Source organism: Tachysurus vachellii, chromosome 16 (assembly GCF_030014155.1).
Source record: "Tachysurus vachellii isolate PV-2020 chromosome 16, HZAU_Pvac_v1, whole genome shotgun sequence".
NCBI lineage: Eukaryota > Metazoa > Chordata > Actinopteri > Siluriformes > Bagridae > Tachysurus > Tachysurus vachellii.
The window spans coordinates 11,161,333-11,177,652 of NC_083475.1; the positions used below are offsets into that span (position 1 = coordinate 11,161,333).

At 40.5% G+C, this 16,320-nt stretch overlaps 1 protein-coding gene across 3 annotated transcripts in view; it reads left to right on the top strand.

The window, feature by feature from the left end:
- Positions 1-16,320, top strand: part of tbc1d22a (TBC1 domain family, member 22a) — a 148,788-nt gene that overhangs the window by 26,577 nt on the left and 105,891 nt on the right. For all 3 annotated transcript variants that reach the window (XM_060889673.1, XM_060889675.1, XM_060889674.1), the window contains exons 5-6: positions 979-1,049; positions 12,755-12,883. In XM_060889673.1, coding sequence (XP_060745656.1) covers positions 979-1,049; positions 12,755-12,883 — 200 coding nt within the window. The remainder of the gene's footprint in view (positions 1-978; positions 1,050-12,754; positions 12,884-16,320) is intronic.

Sequence of the window (16,320 nt, forward strand, 5' to 3'; positions counted from 1 at the left end):
AAAGTTGAGAGTCTCATTCACTACTAATGCTAAATAAAAGAAAAATTAATAAAATAAGACGAGAAAGCCTATTCTTTATTTTTAAAGTGTTATAGTGGTATTTAATATATTAAGCACGTTCCTTTTGTTGATTTACCTGAAAAATTATTATTCCGTGATATATACCGCTACCGTGAAATAAAATAACTTATTCCGTGAAACAGATTTTTGGTCATTCCGCCCACCCCTAGTCTGAAACAGAACTGAGTTTGCATGAAGAATTGGTAGGAAGTGCAGCATGATGAACTGGAAGTGTGGCAGAATGTGAGTCCACTTTTCAGGGAGTAAAGTGACCTGCGTGTGTTTTAACTGATGGTTTCTTAAGTGACGTGACATACGGCTAAGTACGGTGACCCATACTCAGAATTCGTTCTCTGCATTTAACCCATCCAAAGTGCACACACACAGCAGTGAACACACACACACCGTGAACACACACCCAGAGCAGTGGGCAGCCATTTATGCTGCGGCGCCCGTGGAGCAGTTGGGGGGGTTCGGTGCCTTGCTCAAGGGCACCTCAGTCGTGGTATTGCCAGCCCGAGACTCGAACCCACAACCTTAGGGTTAGGAGTTAGACTCTCTAACCATTAGGCCACGACTTCCCCCACGTGTGTATCCACAGCACATGTGTAGCATAAGTGTCAGGGAAAATGGTGTGGGACATAGAAGAGCTGAGATGCCTGTACATAATAAGAGCAAAATAGTAAAACATGGTGAGTCATGGCCATGCGCATTCGTGATGTCGGGTGAACCCGTCTTTGACAAGTTTTTTTTTTTTTTTTAAAAAAAAAGGAAGTAGAAAGGTTAAATATAGGTAAAAAAGTGTGCATTAGCATTTCTCACTTTTTTATGCCTCGAGAACCGAAAAAGCCGTTGTGGAGTTATGACACGTGATATGATGCATGTGTTTCTTTCTTCCCTTTTTTCCTCCACTTATAGAAGAGCTGCGGAAGTTGAGCTGGTCAGGAATCCCACGGCAAGTGCGTCCCATCACATGGAAGCTTCTCTCAGTGAGTAAACCAGTTCATTTAACCGTCAGCTTTACCTCACTCTCATGACACTTTCTAACACACGTCTTCATCTTCAAACGCTCAGCAGGCCACTTGTCAGATTCGATTTAGACGTTTATTTTGTTTTCACAGACGTTTTTACAAGGACGTTGTTTCGAACATGTTAAATGCGTGTGCATTGCCGAAGCGTTGCTGCACAGGTGCGGTGGCTCAATCATGTGTTTAGCATTACAAGACACAAAGTTAATTAGCAACGTTTGATGTTTCCTCACGTTTCGTTTCAGGCTGTTTGATAGCAATTAATTTGCTTGATGTGCTTACAGAATGGAACAGATCTATATAGTGGCACTGCATGCAAATTTGTCATTTCTGCAGAAAGAGAGCGGGTAAAGATACAGGAGAAACGTAAAAGAAATGATTGTGAAGCAAAAATAAGGGAGGTGGAAACATTAGCATATGTGTGGCAGCTTGGAAAAAGCCTTGATGAGCAAACTGTACACAATTCTCTACGGTCAGTGCACTTATTCTGTACGATAATAAAAACACCTGTAACCATGCTCATATATGCCAATATGTTGTGGCTGCAGTGCAGTGCACAAGCTCACAAGCCAAGAGTTCACTTTATTTTCACATCAAAATTAGGATCCGTGTGACTACCGCTGTGTCATGGCTGTTGGTGCCAAAATGGTTACTTTGAGTTTTCTGGATGCTACGAGGGGGGGTGGGGGTGGGGGTGTTGTTGGGAATGACGAAACTGATTAATGCTGAAAAGCATCTGATGCACAACATGGCGAAGGGGATGAGCTACACCAGCAGAGGAACACATCAGGTTCTGCTCCTGTGAGCCATGAACAAGTATCAGCAATTGGAAAAAAAGCAAAACATCAGCTGGGCTTGATCTGCTCAGGTTTGGTGACCAGAGAGATCAGTTGTACATTTGAAGGGACATAGCCTCAGTGACGAAAGTTTGAACATTTGAAATGAAAGTGAAATGGGAAGGATATATGTTTTTTTAAGATCTTGAGCTGTCTGGCTGCCTCAGTCTCTGACCTTTAAAGGGTGTAGCAATGGTGGATTTGTGCTCGTCCTTGATCTTTCAGCTGCTGTGTTTTTGTGTGTGTGTGAGCGTGTGTGTGTGAGCGCGTGTGTGTGTGTGAGTGCGTGTGTGTGTGAGTGCGTGTGTGTGTGTGAGCGTGTGTGTGTGAGCGCGTGTGTGCGTGTGAGCGCGTGTGTGCGTGTGAGCGCGTGTGAGCGCGTGTGTGCGTGTGAGCGCGTGTGTGCGTGTGAGCGCGTGTGTGCGTGTGAGCGCGTGTGTGCGTGTGAGCGCGTGTGTGCGTGTGAGCGCGTGTGTGCGTGTGAGCGCGTGTGTGCGGGTGTGTGCGCGTGTGTGCGTGTGAGCGTGTGTGTGTGTGAGCGTGTGTGTGAGCGTGTGAGCATGTGTGTGTGAGCGTGTGTGAGCATGTGTGAGCGTGTGTGAGCGTGTGAGCATGTGTGTGTGTGTGTGTGTGAGCGTGTGAGCATGTGTGTGTGTGTGTGAGCGTGTGTGCGTGTGAGCGTGTGTGTGTGTGTGTGTGTGTGAGCGTGTGAGCATGTGTGTGAGCATGTGTGTGTGTGTGAGCATGTGTGTGTGTGTGTGAGCATGTGTGTGTGTGTGAGCATGTGTGTGTGTGTGTGTGAGCATGTGTGAGCGTGTGTGAGCATGTGTGTGAGCAGGGATTGGTCTAGAGAGCTGCAAGTGAGACGACACACTCTGGCATAAACCTTAGATAAAACGTTATTGACAAAATGATCATTGGCTTGATATCACAATATTACGATGCAGGTGGGAGGCTACTGTACTGTACATGTTTTACTTACCTGTGCTCTTTTTTCCCTAAAAACGATGGTTTAATTCAAACGTATTGTAGAACACATTCATTCCTTGTATTGATTTGTGCATCTTATAACTCTGACTAAATGTATAAGGTATAAAACATTTTAGTATGTGCTATCATTAGAAAGGTTTTCTAGTAACACCACGTCCTAAAGTGCTTTATTCCTCTGCTAGGCACTTATATTTATAAAAGAATATCACCTTGTATGTTTTGTCCATTTATTGTTATGTTTAATGGTGTTGAAATCAACACAAGACAAGTTAGTTCATGGTATCTGTTTATATTATAGCTGCTGTAAACTGTAAGGAAAAAAACCTTCATCATATAAACCTGCCATTTGAATTATAGCTGACCCTAATGTCAGAGCTGCTGTTGTAGATGTGTAATAAACTCCTTCTGGCCAGTCAGGCTTGAGAACCCACGTTTGTTTCGGTCTTCGACGCCAGCACAGTCGTCTGTAAGAGTTTATCCACCACGCTTGTTCGGGAGTTCAGGATGGCCTTGATTCATTTGCTCTCTTTAATTCTGCTGTATTCATGCTGATTTTTCATTCAAAGCTGTCTCATGAGCTTGAAATGAAAAGAGAGAAAAAGGGGCCGCATGAATGTAATCAAGGTAAAGCAACACAATGCTCTGCCTGAAGGGTACAGTCTTTAGTTAGTGGTTACATCTGTGAGGAGGAGGTCAGGAATCAAGTCTTCTTAGTGAGTGTCTTTTCAGGGAAATTGAATAATAAAAGGCAATTATTTGCCTCAAGTGCAAAAAAAAAAAAATCTTCCCGTACACATTTAATGCGGTGTGGAAGCAAATTTAAAGCTGTTATGTGTACGCTATCTGTGCTATAATTGGTGTAAAGAGTCCCACAGGATGGAGCTGACATGATGAGGGCTGCATGTCAATTCAGCCTCATGCCAGGAGGCTTCTCCCGTGGCTGGTGGGCCGCACCGTACCGTGTACAGTGGCACACTGATTGATGTGTTGCCAGTCTGCAACTATAATGAAGCAAAGATTTGATATTCTGGCCCTGATCTTGTGTCCGTGTGTGGTCTCTGAACACACACACACACACACACACGCACACACACACACACACACACTTGTGCACAAACATCCAATTCACCTGTTGACCTTCATTTGCCTATGGCACGCTCATCTGTCATTTTGACTAGAACCCAAGGCTGTACTCCCACTCAATCAAATCACATCGATCTGTGCTATTGAACCCAGCATGGTTTGCGATTTGACTTCATTTGTCCCTGCCTCTGTCTGTCTGAGCTTTGTGTTGGTGTGTGAGGACAGGAGTGATCTCAAACAGCTGGAAATCATCCTTTAACAAGAGTGATGGTTGACAAGGAGGTGTGTGTGTGTGTGTGTGTGTGTGTGTGTGAGGCAGCAGAAGGTGGTGTCACAGTTTGAACGGTTCCTTTAATGTACAATCGATTCCCTGTCCTGCTGACTGCACACAAACCACAACCCTCCCCCACCTCCTCAGCACCCCATCCCCCACAGCTTGTCTTCTTCAGGAACCCGCTCAAGTGCTCCCCTAAGTAGAAATCATTTTCGTTTTGTCAGGTCCTTGCTCGAAAAAATAAAGATTTCATTTACTCCCGAAATTGATTCCTTAAACTTTTTTTTAGAAAGGGTACGAAAAAGAGAGAGAGAGAGAGAGAGAGAGAAAAAAAAGAAACAATTGGCTATTTACTGTAGTTCAGCATTTAGCACTTGACAGGAGCAGAGTTTCTGTGAGAGAGTAGAGATGGCAGGGGAAATCACCAGTGCTTCTGCAACCTGTCACCACCAGTCTGCACTTGATCATGGTTGTGTTTTGTTTCTGCGTTCTCTCTTCCACCGGTTCTTTAATCATTTTTTTTATTTCAGAAGTCGTTGTCTCAGCTCTTCTGTAAAAGTCAGTCAGAACCCAATAAAACACGCTTGAATTTTTCTCCCAAGTTGACCTGCCGTAAACATTCCATTAACCTTGCCTTCTCAGAGTAGTAGTATCTCTCTCTCTCTCTCTCTCTCTCTCTCTCTCTCTCTCTCTCTCTCTCTCTCTCTCTCTCTCTCTCTCTCTCTCTCTCTCTCTCTCTCTCTCTCTCTCTCTCTCTCTCTCTCTCTCTGCTTCATTATGCAAACACCTCCATGGCCAGAACAGACCGTAAACTTCACTCCTTCCTCACTCTCTTTTTTCTTTCGATGTCCCAGATGTCCTCTGTGATGTACTCTCATGGAAAGTAACAAACTACACGTACTTTCGTTACAGTGCTTAAGTACATCATTCACTGTAACCGTGTTTTTTTTTGTGTCTATATTATTACCACAACATTATTACCACAACATATTTGATTACATTGACAGACTATCAGTTATAACGCATTTAAAGACCTTTTGGGATTTGGGAATTTTGGAATCCAATCAAACGAAAGCAGTTTCTTGACGAAGGTGTTGCTAAAATGCTTAGTCAGCAGCCGCAATGGCTGAGACACAGAAGACAGATGAGCATCTGTAGCCCAATGTATCTTCAAGTCTAAATGCCAGACAGTGTCCTAATGATCTGCAAAACGTATATAAGTTAAAACATCTGGTAATATCAGTACTTTACTGCTCGCTGTCTAACCTGCAGACACGTGTCAAACCTTTATATGACTGACATTAGACTAGCTAGCCAGATCTTCTTCATGATTTACAGCATGAAAGCTCTGCGTTAGGCTTGTGATGTTTAGCAATGAACGACTGCTGAGATATCTAACCATTGCTACTCTCTATAGGTAGCTCTCGGGGGAATATTAACTAATTACGTGGCTAGAAATATTCATGAATTTAGACGAGCTAGCTAGCAAGTTAAGGACTTTTACAAAGGAACTGAAGGAGGAAGATGAATGTAACGCTGTCATTCATGGTACATTTAAACAATACAGTTTAATTCAGTATTTTAAATTAAACAAATCATTTTATTGGATCTGACTTATCCTAGTAACCAGTATGTAGCAACAACTAAGAAAATATAGATGAATATATGTATAAATAATACTTGCATATAATATACTCGCTATATACGTTTTTGTCATGTCCTGTAATGTTAACGAATACAGATGGTAACCCATGGCTCTTACTATTTTGCAGATACTTATAGAATAAAACTGGAGGGAACGTAACACGGAACAGAGATGAATCATTTTTTTCTATATCAAAGAAACGGACACTAATACAGCAAATGAAATGGCGGTACACACATCCCATATCTGCTCTGCGTAATTAGCTTGAATCACAGATGTAGTGTGTTTATAAGGCTGATTAATTTCTTTACGTAAAGCACAGTCACTTACAAGTGCTCTTTGTTTGTACAAGTTTTGTATCTTTTAATGAAGTCATTTAAATGTGCATGCTTTAAGGCGCGCATTAATTCTATCATCTGTGATTTAGCGCAGTCTTGTACTCGGTCCACTTTAGTTCCACAGTCATTTCATTGTAGACCCGGAGCAGCTCGCATGCTGTGCTTTAATAAATAAAGGGACAAACATGCGCAGGTGATTAAATAGTGTTTTCCATTTCGCTAATGTGGCCTGGACACCTCTGACTAATGGCCCGTGCTCAGCGAGCAGCTGGGAGCGGAGGCTGATGCAGAGCCCTAGCTCGGCCTGGGACTCTGAGCATTACACTCGAGCATGAAGGCCTCCCGCTGCTCGCCGGGCATGCTGGGAAACGTGTAGTGTGTCCTCTCCCTGTCTCTCCACTGACACACTGCATTTATTACCTGCCTGTTGTTGCTGTGCCTCTGCACCTGGCCTGGGCAGTGCAAGCTGGCTCACTTTCCTTCTCTACTTACTTAACCTCAATGTGTGTCACGTGTTCGCGTGTCTGTGAGTGTGTGTCGGTGTGTGTCCATGTGTGTGTCCATGTGTGTGAATATCTGTGTGTGCACGTATATGTGAATGTGTGTGTGTCTGTGTGCGTCCGTGTGTGTCTGTTTGTGTGTACGTGTCTGTATGCCCGTGCGTGCGTGTGCATGTGTGTGTTTCTGCTAGTGGTGTTATTCTACTGATTTTGTACTGATTTTGCTTTTGCACAAAAAGGAACCTAGAAATAACAGTTCACCTGGGCAACATGATTTAGTCCAAAATATCACAGTTATTTCACTGGTACAAGTCGGGGCAACGATACATCTTAGAGAATTGAAACAAAGGTCATACAATCTCGGTAGAAATGAAGCCAATCAGGGCTGGAGCGATTAGCTGACATCATTTATAATGCTGATTTGGGTAAACGATCAACATGAATTATTTACAGAAATGTCTATAGTTTTCTGTCTATAGTATCCTGTTTCTGGATAGAATGTTATACAGTAGTGAAGCTGTTGAGGGCAGCAGCATCGCTCCTACTGTTGCAGCACACAGCGTGCAAAACTGTTTCCAAGCCCGACTTTGTACTTCTTTTAAAGAAGACGTAAACAGAACGATCGATTTCACTTGCAACTTATAGGCTTCTTGCCGTCAGACTGAATTTTTTTTTTTGGTGGGTGAAAAGAAAAAGGTTTAATGTCATTTCACACTGAGTTCATGTGAACTAAGTGATTTTGTAACCCTTGAAACATGACTGATTGAAAACTCAAAAGTGTGTCATGCTGGTTTTTCCTTGCACATCTGAAACATTAGGAAGGAAATCCTATATCCTAGACAGAATTTTCAATGATTATGGCAAGAAAAATAAAGTACAGTAGTACCTAAAAAAAATCTGATGGTTTCATTTAGAAAATCATGATCAATGCAGTCTGTGGAAGTAGCAGCACATTAGAAATAAAATCACCTCAGAAACTTCTGCTTGGTCAGGAATTCACTACACGTCTGGCATTAAATGTGCCCATTGGGTTCATGTGATTGAACTGCGTACCATTAACTCGATTAGTTTTTGTACATCCTACATGATTTGAGTTACCTTGAATGAAATCAAACAGAGCTCGCACCTAAGCCGAGAATCAAACCTACCATTGTGATGTTTTATAACAAACTCATTACCACAACACTATTCTATGAAGATTTTGGCTTTCGTTAAATTAACGCCAACCCTGTGAGGATCCTGAGGCATCTAGAGATGTAGCAGCTCCGGTTGGATTCCTCTTCATGAGGATTTCAGACATTCTAAGAGGAGATGTCAACCACATGTGGCCTTAGAGGACAACAACCTCCTCATCAATACACAGTTGTCAGACTGTATATTTATAATCAGACCCTTCAGTGTCACCCAAATGAGGATGAGGTTCACTTTTGAGTCTGGTTCCTCTCAAGGTTTCTTCCTCATCTATCTAAGGGAGTTTTTCCCCACTACAGTCACCTCAGACACCTCAGGCTTGTTCATTGGTGATGAATACAAACACATTTAAATCTGTGTAATATTAATCTTGATTAAACTTTTTGTATCATGTTTTTTATGTTCTGTAAAGCTGCTTTGAGACAATGTCCATTGTTAAAAGCGCTATACAAATACATTTGAATTGAATTGAACTGGATATTCTACCATGCGTACTTTAACCACCTAAATGTAATAATATAGTTCACATCAGGGCCGACATCCTCGTGAGATTTCACACTGTAATCGGTTTATGTTAATACTAAGCAAAATTATCGCACTCACTCTACACCATTCAGTGTAGTAATTAAAACGTGTTTAAATTAGGTTTAGTATAAGCAGTGAAATGACATCTTGTTGTGAAACAGATTTTTTCTTATTTTTTGACAGACGACATATAAATTTTTTTTTTTTACTGAGGAGCTTAAATTTATTTATTTTTTCCTTTCTAACTTTCATTTTCTAATACAGTCGGATAAGTTTAGGCCGGTTCATTTTGACTGTTGATTTTGTAATTGAAATCGGTTGTTATTGCAGCAGAACAATCATTAGATTAGCTCTAGAGAAGAAGAGGAACAGTGTGTTAAAAGTGGAGTTGTTCCTTATTGTCTTGCACTGTTACGGAAAACAAAACAAAAAAAACACAAGGGAGAGCAGGGCAAAAATAAAGTAAAACGGGGCATGTGGTGACAGACGTTATGTATGCTTTTCTATGTACACAGATTTGACGAGACCTAACGGTTTTACCGGTTGCCAGTAAAAACAAAATCACACCAAACTTCAAAAATCTTTGGAAGATATTAAGTGAAGATCATAAGTACAATTTTACACAGACTTTCATTTTCAGCTGTTCGGTTCTAATGTAAAATACTAAGTCAATTTATTATCATTTTAAACTGTAATCTCTCAGTTCTTGTCCTACATACAGCGTACCGTCTCTTCTACAGCTTACAGATTTGAGCAGTCAGCTCTGAATCACAGTTGAGCACGAGGGACATGTAACGCTGCCCCAATAGATTTCCACTATTCACACAATTCCTGTTTATGATTTCATTTACTGCAGCATGACAAATAGGAATAACCAAGAAAACCAGTCAGGGGTGTAACCTGCTGCTAGTTTGTGAATGGCAGGACACAAAGTAATGAGGGGAAGTCAATAAGAGGTGCGACTAGGAAATATCCGTAGCTGTCATGTGACGCTGCATAGATTTATCACAGTGAAGAAATAAATGAGGAGGCAGGAGTGATGGACAGTGATGGACCAAAGGAGGTGGATAAAGCAGTGCAAGGATCAAGTCTCTCTTAAAATAAATCATGGATTAAATACAGACAGATTATTAAGCAGTAAGTAAGTACATGTATAAATGAATGAATGAATGAGTAAAGAAATAAATAAGATTTTCTTATTTATAAGGGTTTTTAAATCCAAAAGTTTTTACTTCCATAATACCATAATGAAACTTGTATGTTTTTAAACGAATTAAAGGTGGATTCTTAGCTGTAAATAATATAAAATGTATATGTTTTATTAATGAAAAACAACAACACATCTTTATATCAGTCTTATCTAAAAATAATGCGAAAGAAGAAAATGCTTTGATCCCCAAGTATTTTTCCATGTAATAGATAAAGCAAAATCCTCTAAATCGCTCTCCTCTAATGCCTAATGATGGTATAATTACAGACTTTTTTTTTTATTTATAAGCCACAGCTAAGACAGTCGATCTATTATTTACATCATTATAATCGTCTGTTAAAATATTCATTTTTGCAGTCGTAAAGCAGGCGTCCTGAGCTATCGAAACACTCCCAGGACTGCATGAAGAAGAAAAGAGTTTGTTAGAGATTGCAGGGTTCTGTGGAAGCAGTACATCTCTAATTCAGCTCAATAGGTTTTTTCCCCCTCAATTGACCGGAAAATGCAAGACCGGTCATTTACATACTGTATATTATGATCTCAAGAGGACTAAACATGCGATTACTGTAATTTACACAATATCACTGATTGAACAAATGAGAGGTCGTGTTATGGTCTGCTGTGTGCTTTCTAATTAGTCAGCCACAGCAACGGAGATAGATAGATAGAAAGAAGACACACAGCATGCTTTCATAATATATAGTGTTTTGTCCGTGTTATTTATTTATTTACTTATTTACTTATTTATTGTAGATATGAGCCATAGGACAGAAGCGTGGAAATATAATGCTTCTTTGTATACTGAACCGACGAAAAAAGAGAGAACTAAGTATACAAAATGTTTTAAACTGGTTATTTATGGCATTATCTATGGAAAGGTTTATTCAGCCTTGTTCATTTTCATGCTTTAACCTGTGAAAGAAAGAGTACATTTTCCGCCATTAAGCATTTTTTTTTTTCCGTTTGTTAATCGCTTTAATTATGTGTCATTTAAATTAATAGCAAACAGATGAAAAGTATGTACAACATTCATGCAGATAGAAGAGTATAACAACTTGTTATTACCAGTTTATGTATTGAATCAATTCAGATTACAGATAGAAAGTTATTTTATTGTAGCTGTGCACTGTGCAATACATTAAAGATCTTCTTTTTGAAGCTTTCTACAGTTCCCTTAATGCTTATTTTTTTAATTTAAGAGTGAGGTGCTCTAAATCAGGGTCGCAAGATGATTGTCCCTTCCTGGCAGTATTCTTTCTTATTCTAGCTCCCCGTACTCTCTCTCTTTAAAACATGCCAATTAATATCCGTCTCTGTTCTCTCCATTTACCTTAAAAGTCTCCCTTCTGACTTAGAGCTTTTTATCTTCCTGGTGATCAGCAGCTCATTCTTCCTCCCTATGTGAGCCCGGTGAAATCTCCGAATCCTCGACATTATGCATTATCAATTAGGCTTAATTACATGTACATATGCTAATGACCCATAGCCCTGGCATGAACACTGCCGCTTGGCACGCATACATCTTTGTGCAGAACTTGTCTGGGTGGTGGGGGGTAAAAAATGGCCGTGTGGGATAGTGTCTCCTGTGATAAATGGATTTCCACGGCTCTAGATTTCCATGCAATCAATTACTTTATCAAGAGACTTTCTTTTTCGGGCACAGACATCTGCTGCACGCTTTCTCTCTCTCGCTGTGGAATAAGAAAGGCGCCGATTTCTTCCTCTTTACTGGTGACTGATAGTGACTGGCTAATCAGCGAACTGAACATAGGAACACTAAGAATTCAGTTATTCATGTCTTACTTACCGAAATGACTGAACTACAGCTATATTTTTTTCTGGTGCAAAGACTAATTGGCAGTCTCAATATTTCCACAGCATTTTCTTTATCTCAGGTGAGTGTGCACTAGATAGATATTGAGTAAATGGGTGTCCCCTGGTTTCTCCTGGTTGGTCCACAGGAAGAAGCTGTGACCTCTGTGTTGGTCAGTTTGAGTAAATGATGAGTGGTCTCTGTGCTGAGTCTCTGACCCTGTCAGTCCCTGGGAAGAGGTGTGGTCTCTGTGCTGGTCAACCCCCAGTTAGGAGGTGTTGTCTCTGTCCTGGTCATTCCTCAAGAAGGTGGTACGGTCTCTGAGCTAGTTTCCACCCAGTTAGGAGGTGTTGTCTCTGTCCTGGTCATTCCTCAAGAAGGTGGTACGGTCTCTGAGCTAGTTTCCACCCAGTTAGGAGGTGTTGTCTCTGTCCTGGTCATTCCTCAAGAAGGTGCTGCGGTCTCTTTTCCAGTTTCCACCCAGGAAGGAGGTGTTGTCTCTGTCCTGCTCAGTCCCCAAGAAGGTGGTACGGACTCTGATCTAGTTCCTACCCATAAAGGAGGTGTCCCCTGTGTACTGGTCATTCCCAGTAAATGAGCTGTAAGTCATAGTAAAGGAAGCATAGACTTTTTACCTGTCAGTTCAGGTGAAGTACACATTGCCATTGTGTCTGTTAGTTCCAGAGCGAGAGACATGGCCTCTGTGTTGGTCAGTTTCAGTGTGGCCTGCTTGACTGCTTGTCTGTCAGTTCTCAGGAAGGTGGTGTGACTGTTACGTCTGTCTCAGTGAACACGTAGCCAATATGGCTGTCAGTCTTAATGAAGCAGAGGCGGTTCGTGTGCGTCGGTCCTGCTAAAAGCCGCCCACTTTTTAGTTAACAGTATGTTAACACTCTGAAAGTGAAATCTAGTTTTTTTTAATGTCTGTTATATCGACTGTGCAGCTGTAATAGTCCAGTGCAGCTTACTGGTGCTTTCAATGAAGTCTATAAAATCCCTGTCAACCTGGATCTGAATCCAGCACCAAGGAGATGTCTTTGAGCAGCACAGCCAGTAAACCAGAGTGTGCTGGAAAGTGCAGCGTTGGAGCGAAAGAGGGTGACGACCTCGCTCACACATGGGTGAAATGCACAGGCAGCAGAAATTTCAGAGGGCTAATGTGGTTTGATAGTGGATTGATAAGAAAAGACGTTTCAACTACCCTTCCATAATGGGCTGTTTGTGTGTGTGTGTGTGTGTGTGTGTGTATTGCTGTTCTTAGGGTTACCTGCCTGCCAATGCCGAGCGCAGAGCCAGCACGCTGCAGAGAAAGAGGCAGGAGTACTTTGGTTTCATCGAGCAGTACTACGACTCCCGCAACGACGAGCATCACCAGGACACATACAGACAGGTAACACCACCGGTTACACCACCTCTCTGACCTCTCCATCATTCCCTACTACATAGCATTCCTGTTCAAACATCACTCCAGAGTCTGCTGTCCAAATGCCTCGTGCTACACTGTGCATCCTGTGACAAAGACAGGAGACAGGTGTCATATTCTGAAGCTTATCATAACAAATACATTCTTTCATTTAGAAAAGTGTTTGTATTAATGTTTAGCTAGTTTTTAAATGTGTTATTTCACCTGGGATTCCTGTACAAATCCACCAATTTGAACCTTCCTTTACCCAAATCTGAAATTGTCTACATCTTTCACTACATACACCCACTACACTAGCATACTCAGTTAAACGACATTTGACATTTAGCCAAAGAAATGAAGTTAAAATGAAGTGCCTGCTGAAAATTAGGCACTTTACACGTGATCCGTCTGAGGACGCAGCTTGTTAATTACACAAAGTTAGAAAAGTAATCTCATTTTAAAAATGAGAAAGCATGCTGTAAATGGCTTTCTCATCTTTGTAAAGGTCTTTGGCCAAAAAAAGAAATGTGCTTCAAGCAGACAAAAAGAAAGAAAAATTAGGATTTTAGGAATTATCTTTGTGGTGTGTAGTATGCAGTTACAGTATGTAAATATAATTAAAATAATAAAAACTAAATAACCACTCTAAAAATATATTAGAGTGGTATTTGTTCTGATAGTTTGCAGTGGACTTTGGAGTGAAATCGGTGTCTCATAAAGTCATTTCATCAGAATGAATGTTTGTTTTAGTCACTGTATACCATCCCATTCTATTAGATTCATTTCTTCCAGATTTTTATTTATTTTCTAAGAATTGTGAGTTTGTCAATTGATATGTTCTGTTACTCTCTCTCTCTCTCTCTCTCTCTCTCTCTCTCACACACACACACACACACACACACACACCACACGCAAGTACACATAAGGAAGGTCTGGACTGTTCTCCTCCATTCTCCTTACCAGGAAATCATGGCCTTTCATAACTTAAAAATAAATAAATAAATTGGAAGGGGAAAAAAAAAAATCAATCTTTTAGCTGACAGCAGGGCAGCGTTGAGGTTCCACAGCAGTTTGTCAGCCCCAGTGGGAAGCCTCAGTCTTCTGCTCCTCTTCTTTCATAAACTCTGGGAGAAAGTGTATTTGTCTCAGTGTAGGAGGATAACCACATGCCTCCACATGCTACTGCTACTGTGCTGCTGCTGTTCCACACTCTTACAGCACTTTTACTCCGAAACGGTGTAGAAATAACCAGCTACGCAGATTTACCCAGAGTGACCTCATATAGCTGTTTGTACCACCCGGCTTTACCATGGGAGCGAGCCAGGATATACAGACACAGCTAATAATAGCACAGATGTCCTGATTGTCTCAGGCTTTAGTCATTTCTGTACTGGCTCTTCAGTAGTTCAGTTTCTTAACCTTTTTTTAAAACGCACAGATTTATCCTACGATTTCTTCTTCCGAAGAAGAAGTATTTTCATCTTTTGCATAGGACTAATGTCAGATGGCTTCCTATTCCTAGGAACACTTTAGTTCCAAGTTTCCCTAATGCAGAGTATTTGGGTTTAAGCAAAACAACAGGTGAGACAGAGCTGTCGTCAAACTTCACCATTATCAAGTCCAAGACCAGGATTAATCAAGTCAAGACTCAAGTCCAAAACACACCAAATCCATTTCAAGTCCAAAACCTTAGTTCAGTTGGTTGGAAGTAGCTCATTGTGGATTGTTATAATAGCTTCTAGGAAATACTTCATGTCAAACCTTACTTTAGTATTATTTATTATTTAAACTATTGTTATAGTTTTTTATTCAGTGACACCAATGCCAATAATCCAGAGACAAGTAAAGACACCAAACGTCTAAAGACTACATTTGACTCCTACAGATCTAATAATTTTTTTATTTTGACAAAGTTCAGGCATTTTCACTGAAGATTGGCACGCATATTTTTTTCTGTGCATGTGCTACTTTTAAGGTTTTTTTTTTTTTTTTTTTTTTGCATTTTATTAAAGATGAAAATATTGGCATACTTATGTGTCAGTGCAATCAAAAAAAAACAAAAAAACACTAAAACCCTGTGAGAAAACGCACAGCAGTGTCATGCACATTTTCATCTCAGATCAGCTTAATTTAATGAAACAAACAAACAAACAAACAAAAAAACATCCATTAGTAACCATTGGAGAGAAAACATTATTATTACTAAGTATTCAGTGTTAAAGTGCTGGTAGAGTGATTAGGGAAGCAGTAATGCAGCACATAAATGCAGTTTGCCCCTCAATCACTCCGGGATCACAGAATCCCTGACACCGCAGGAGGGATAGCGCTGCAGCATGTAGCCTTTCCCTATGTTCCTAAAATAAAAGAGAAAGTAGTTTTCTAGTCCATTGTACATGCAGTGACTTTTACTGACACCGGAACAGAAATGCACATAAGAAGGCGGCCCCCAACCGACTCTTCCTGCTGAGGCTCTGTTTACAGAGAGCAGGGGTGTGAGAGAGAGAGAGAGAGAGAGTTCAGTCAGTTATTCCCTCTCTCACTCAGTATGAGGGGAAACATTAACTCTCTCTGCTCATACATGTTTACAGACATCTTTCTTTTGCAAGAACAAGATAAGATACTACTTGTATCTCATGGCTTTCTTATGATTTCATTGCATGTAGAATTGAAGCATGAACTAGTGTCTGATGGCCATGAAAACTCCCCCTTCCACTTTTATAGAGGTAAAAATTCCAGTAACATTATATCAGCTAAAAGTTTGATTTAACTCATTTTCACTGGAATGATTTCCCAGACAAGCCGTTAATGTCATTCCATCAAAAAAAATACAGCGTTTTGGGAAAACAGTCACCAACAGGATGGTGCTGCTTGACATGAAGTAGTGTTACTTTCACCATGTTTTCCTGTGCCAGCGTTCCTGTGGTGCTTTATTCCTCATACACCACAGCAATTGGCCAAGGATTTCTAGTCAATCCTAATTTTTATCCATTTTTAGTAACATTTAATGCTATGTAATGTCTGTGAAACACAAAGTCATTGATATGTATGTTAAGGCAGGTAGAAACAGCCATTCTCTCAGCAGCCCTTTTATTTCTTATCTTTAGAATGTTAATAAGGCAAAAAAACAACACACACACAAAAAAAACAGCAAAACACACTTTTTATAAAAAAAAAACAACAACAACAAACAAACAAAAAAGAACTTGTAAAGCAGTGATATTGGAGACTCCATCTATAAAAATCAGTATGTCTACTATTTCTGTCTGTTTTGGTTTCCAGTTGATTTTTAGTATAGAAACATAAACCAGGTTTTGGTGCAGCTTTGTGAGGTGCCGTCATATTGACACCACAGCCACACAGGAGAGATTCAGTTCAATTAAACTGCAAATACAAACCAATCCAGGAACAGTTTTCTTTTCTTT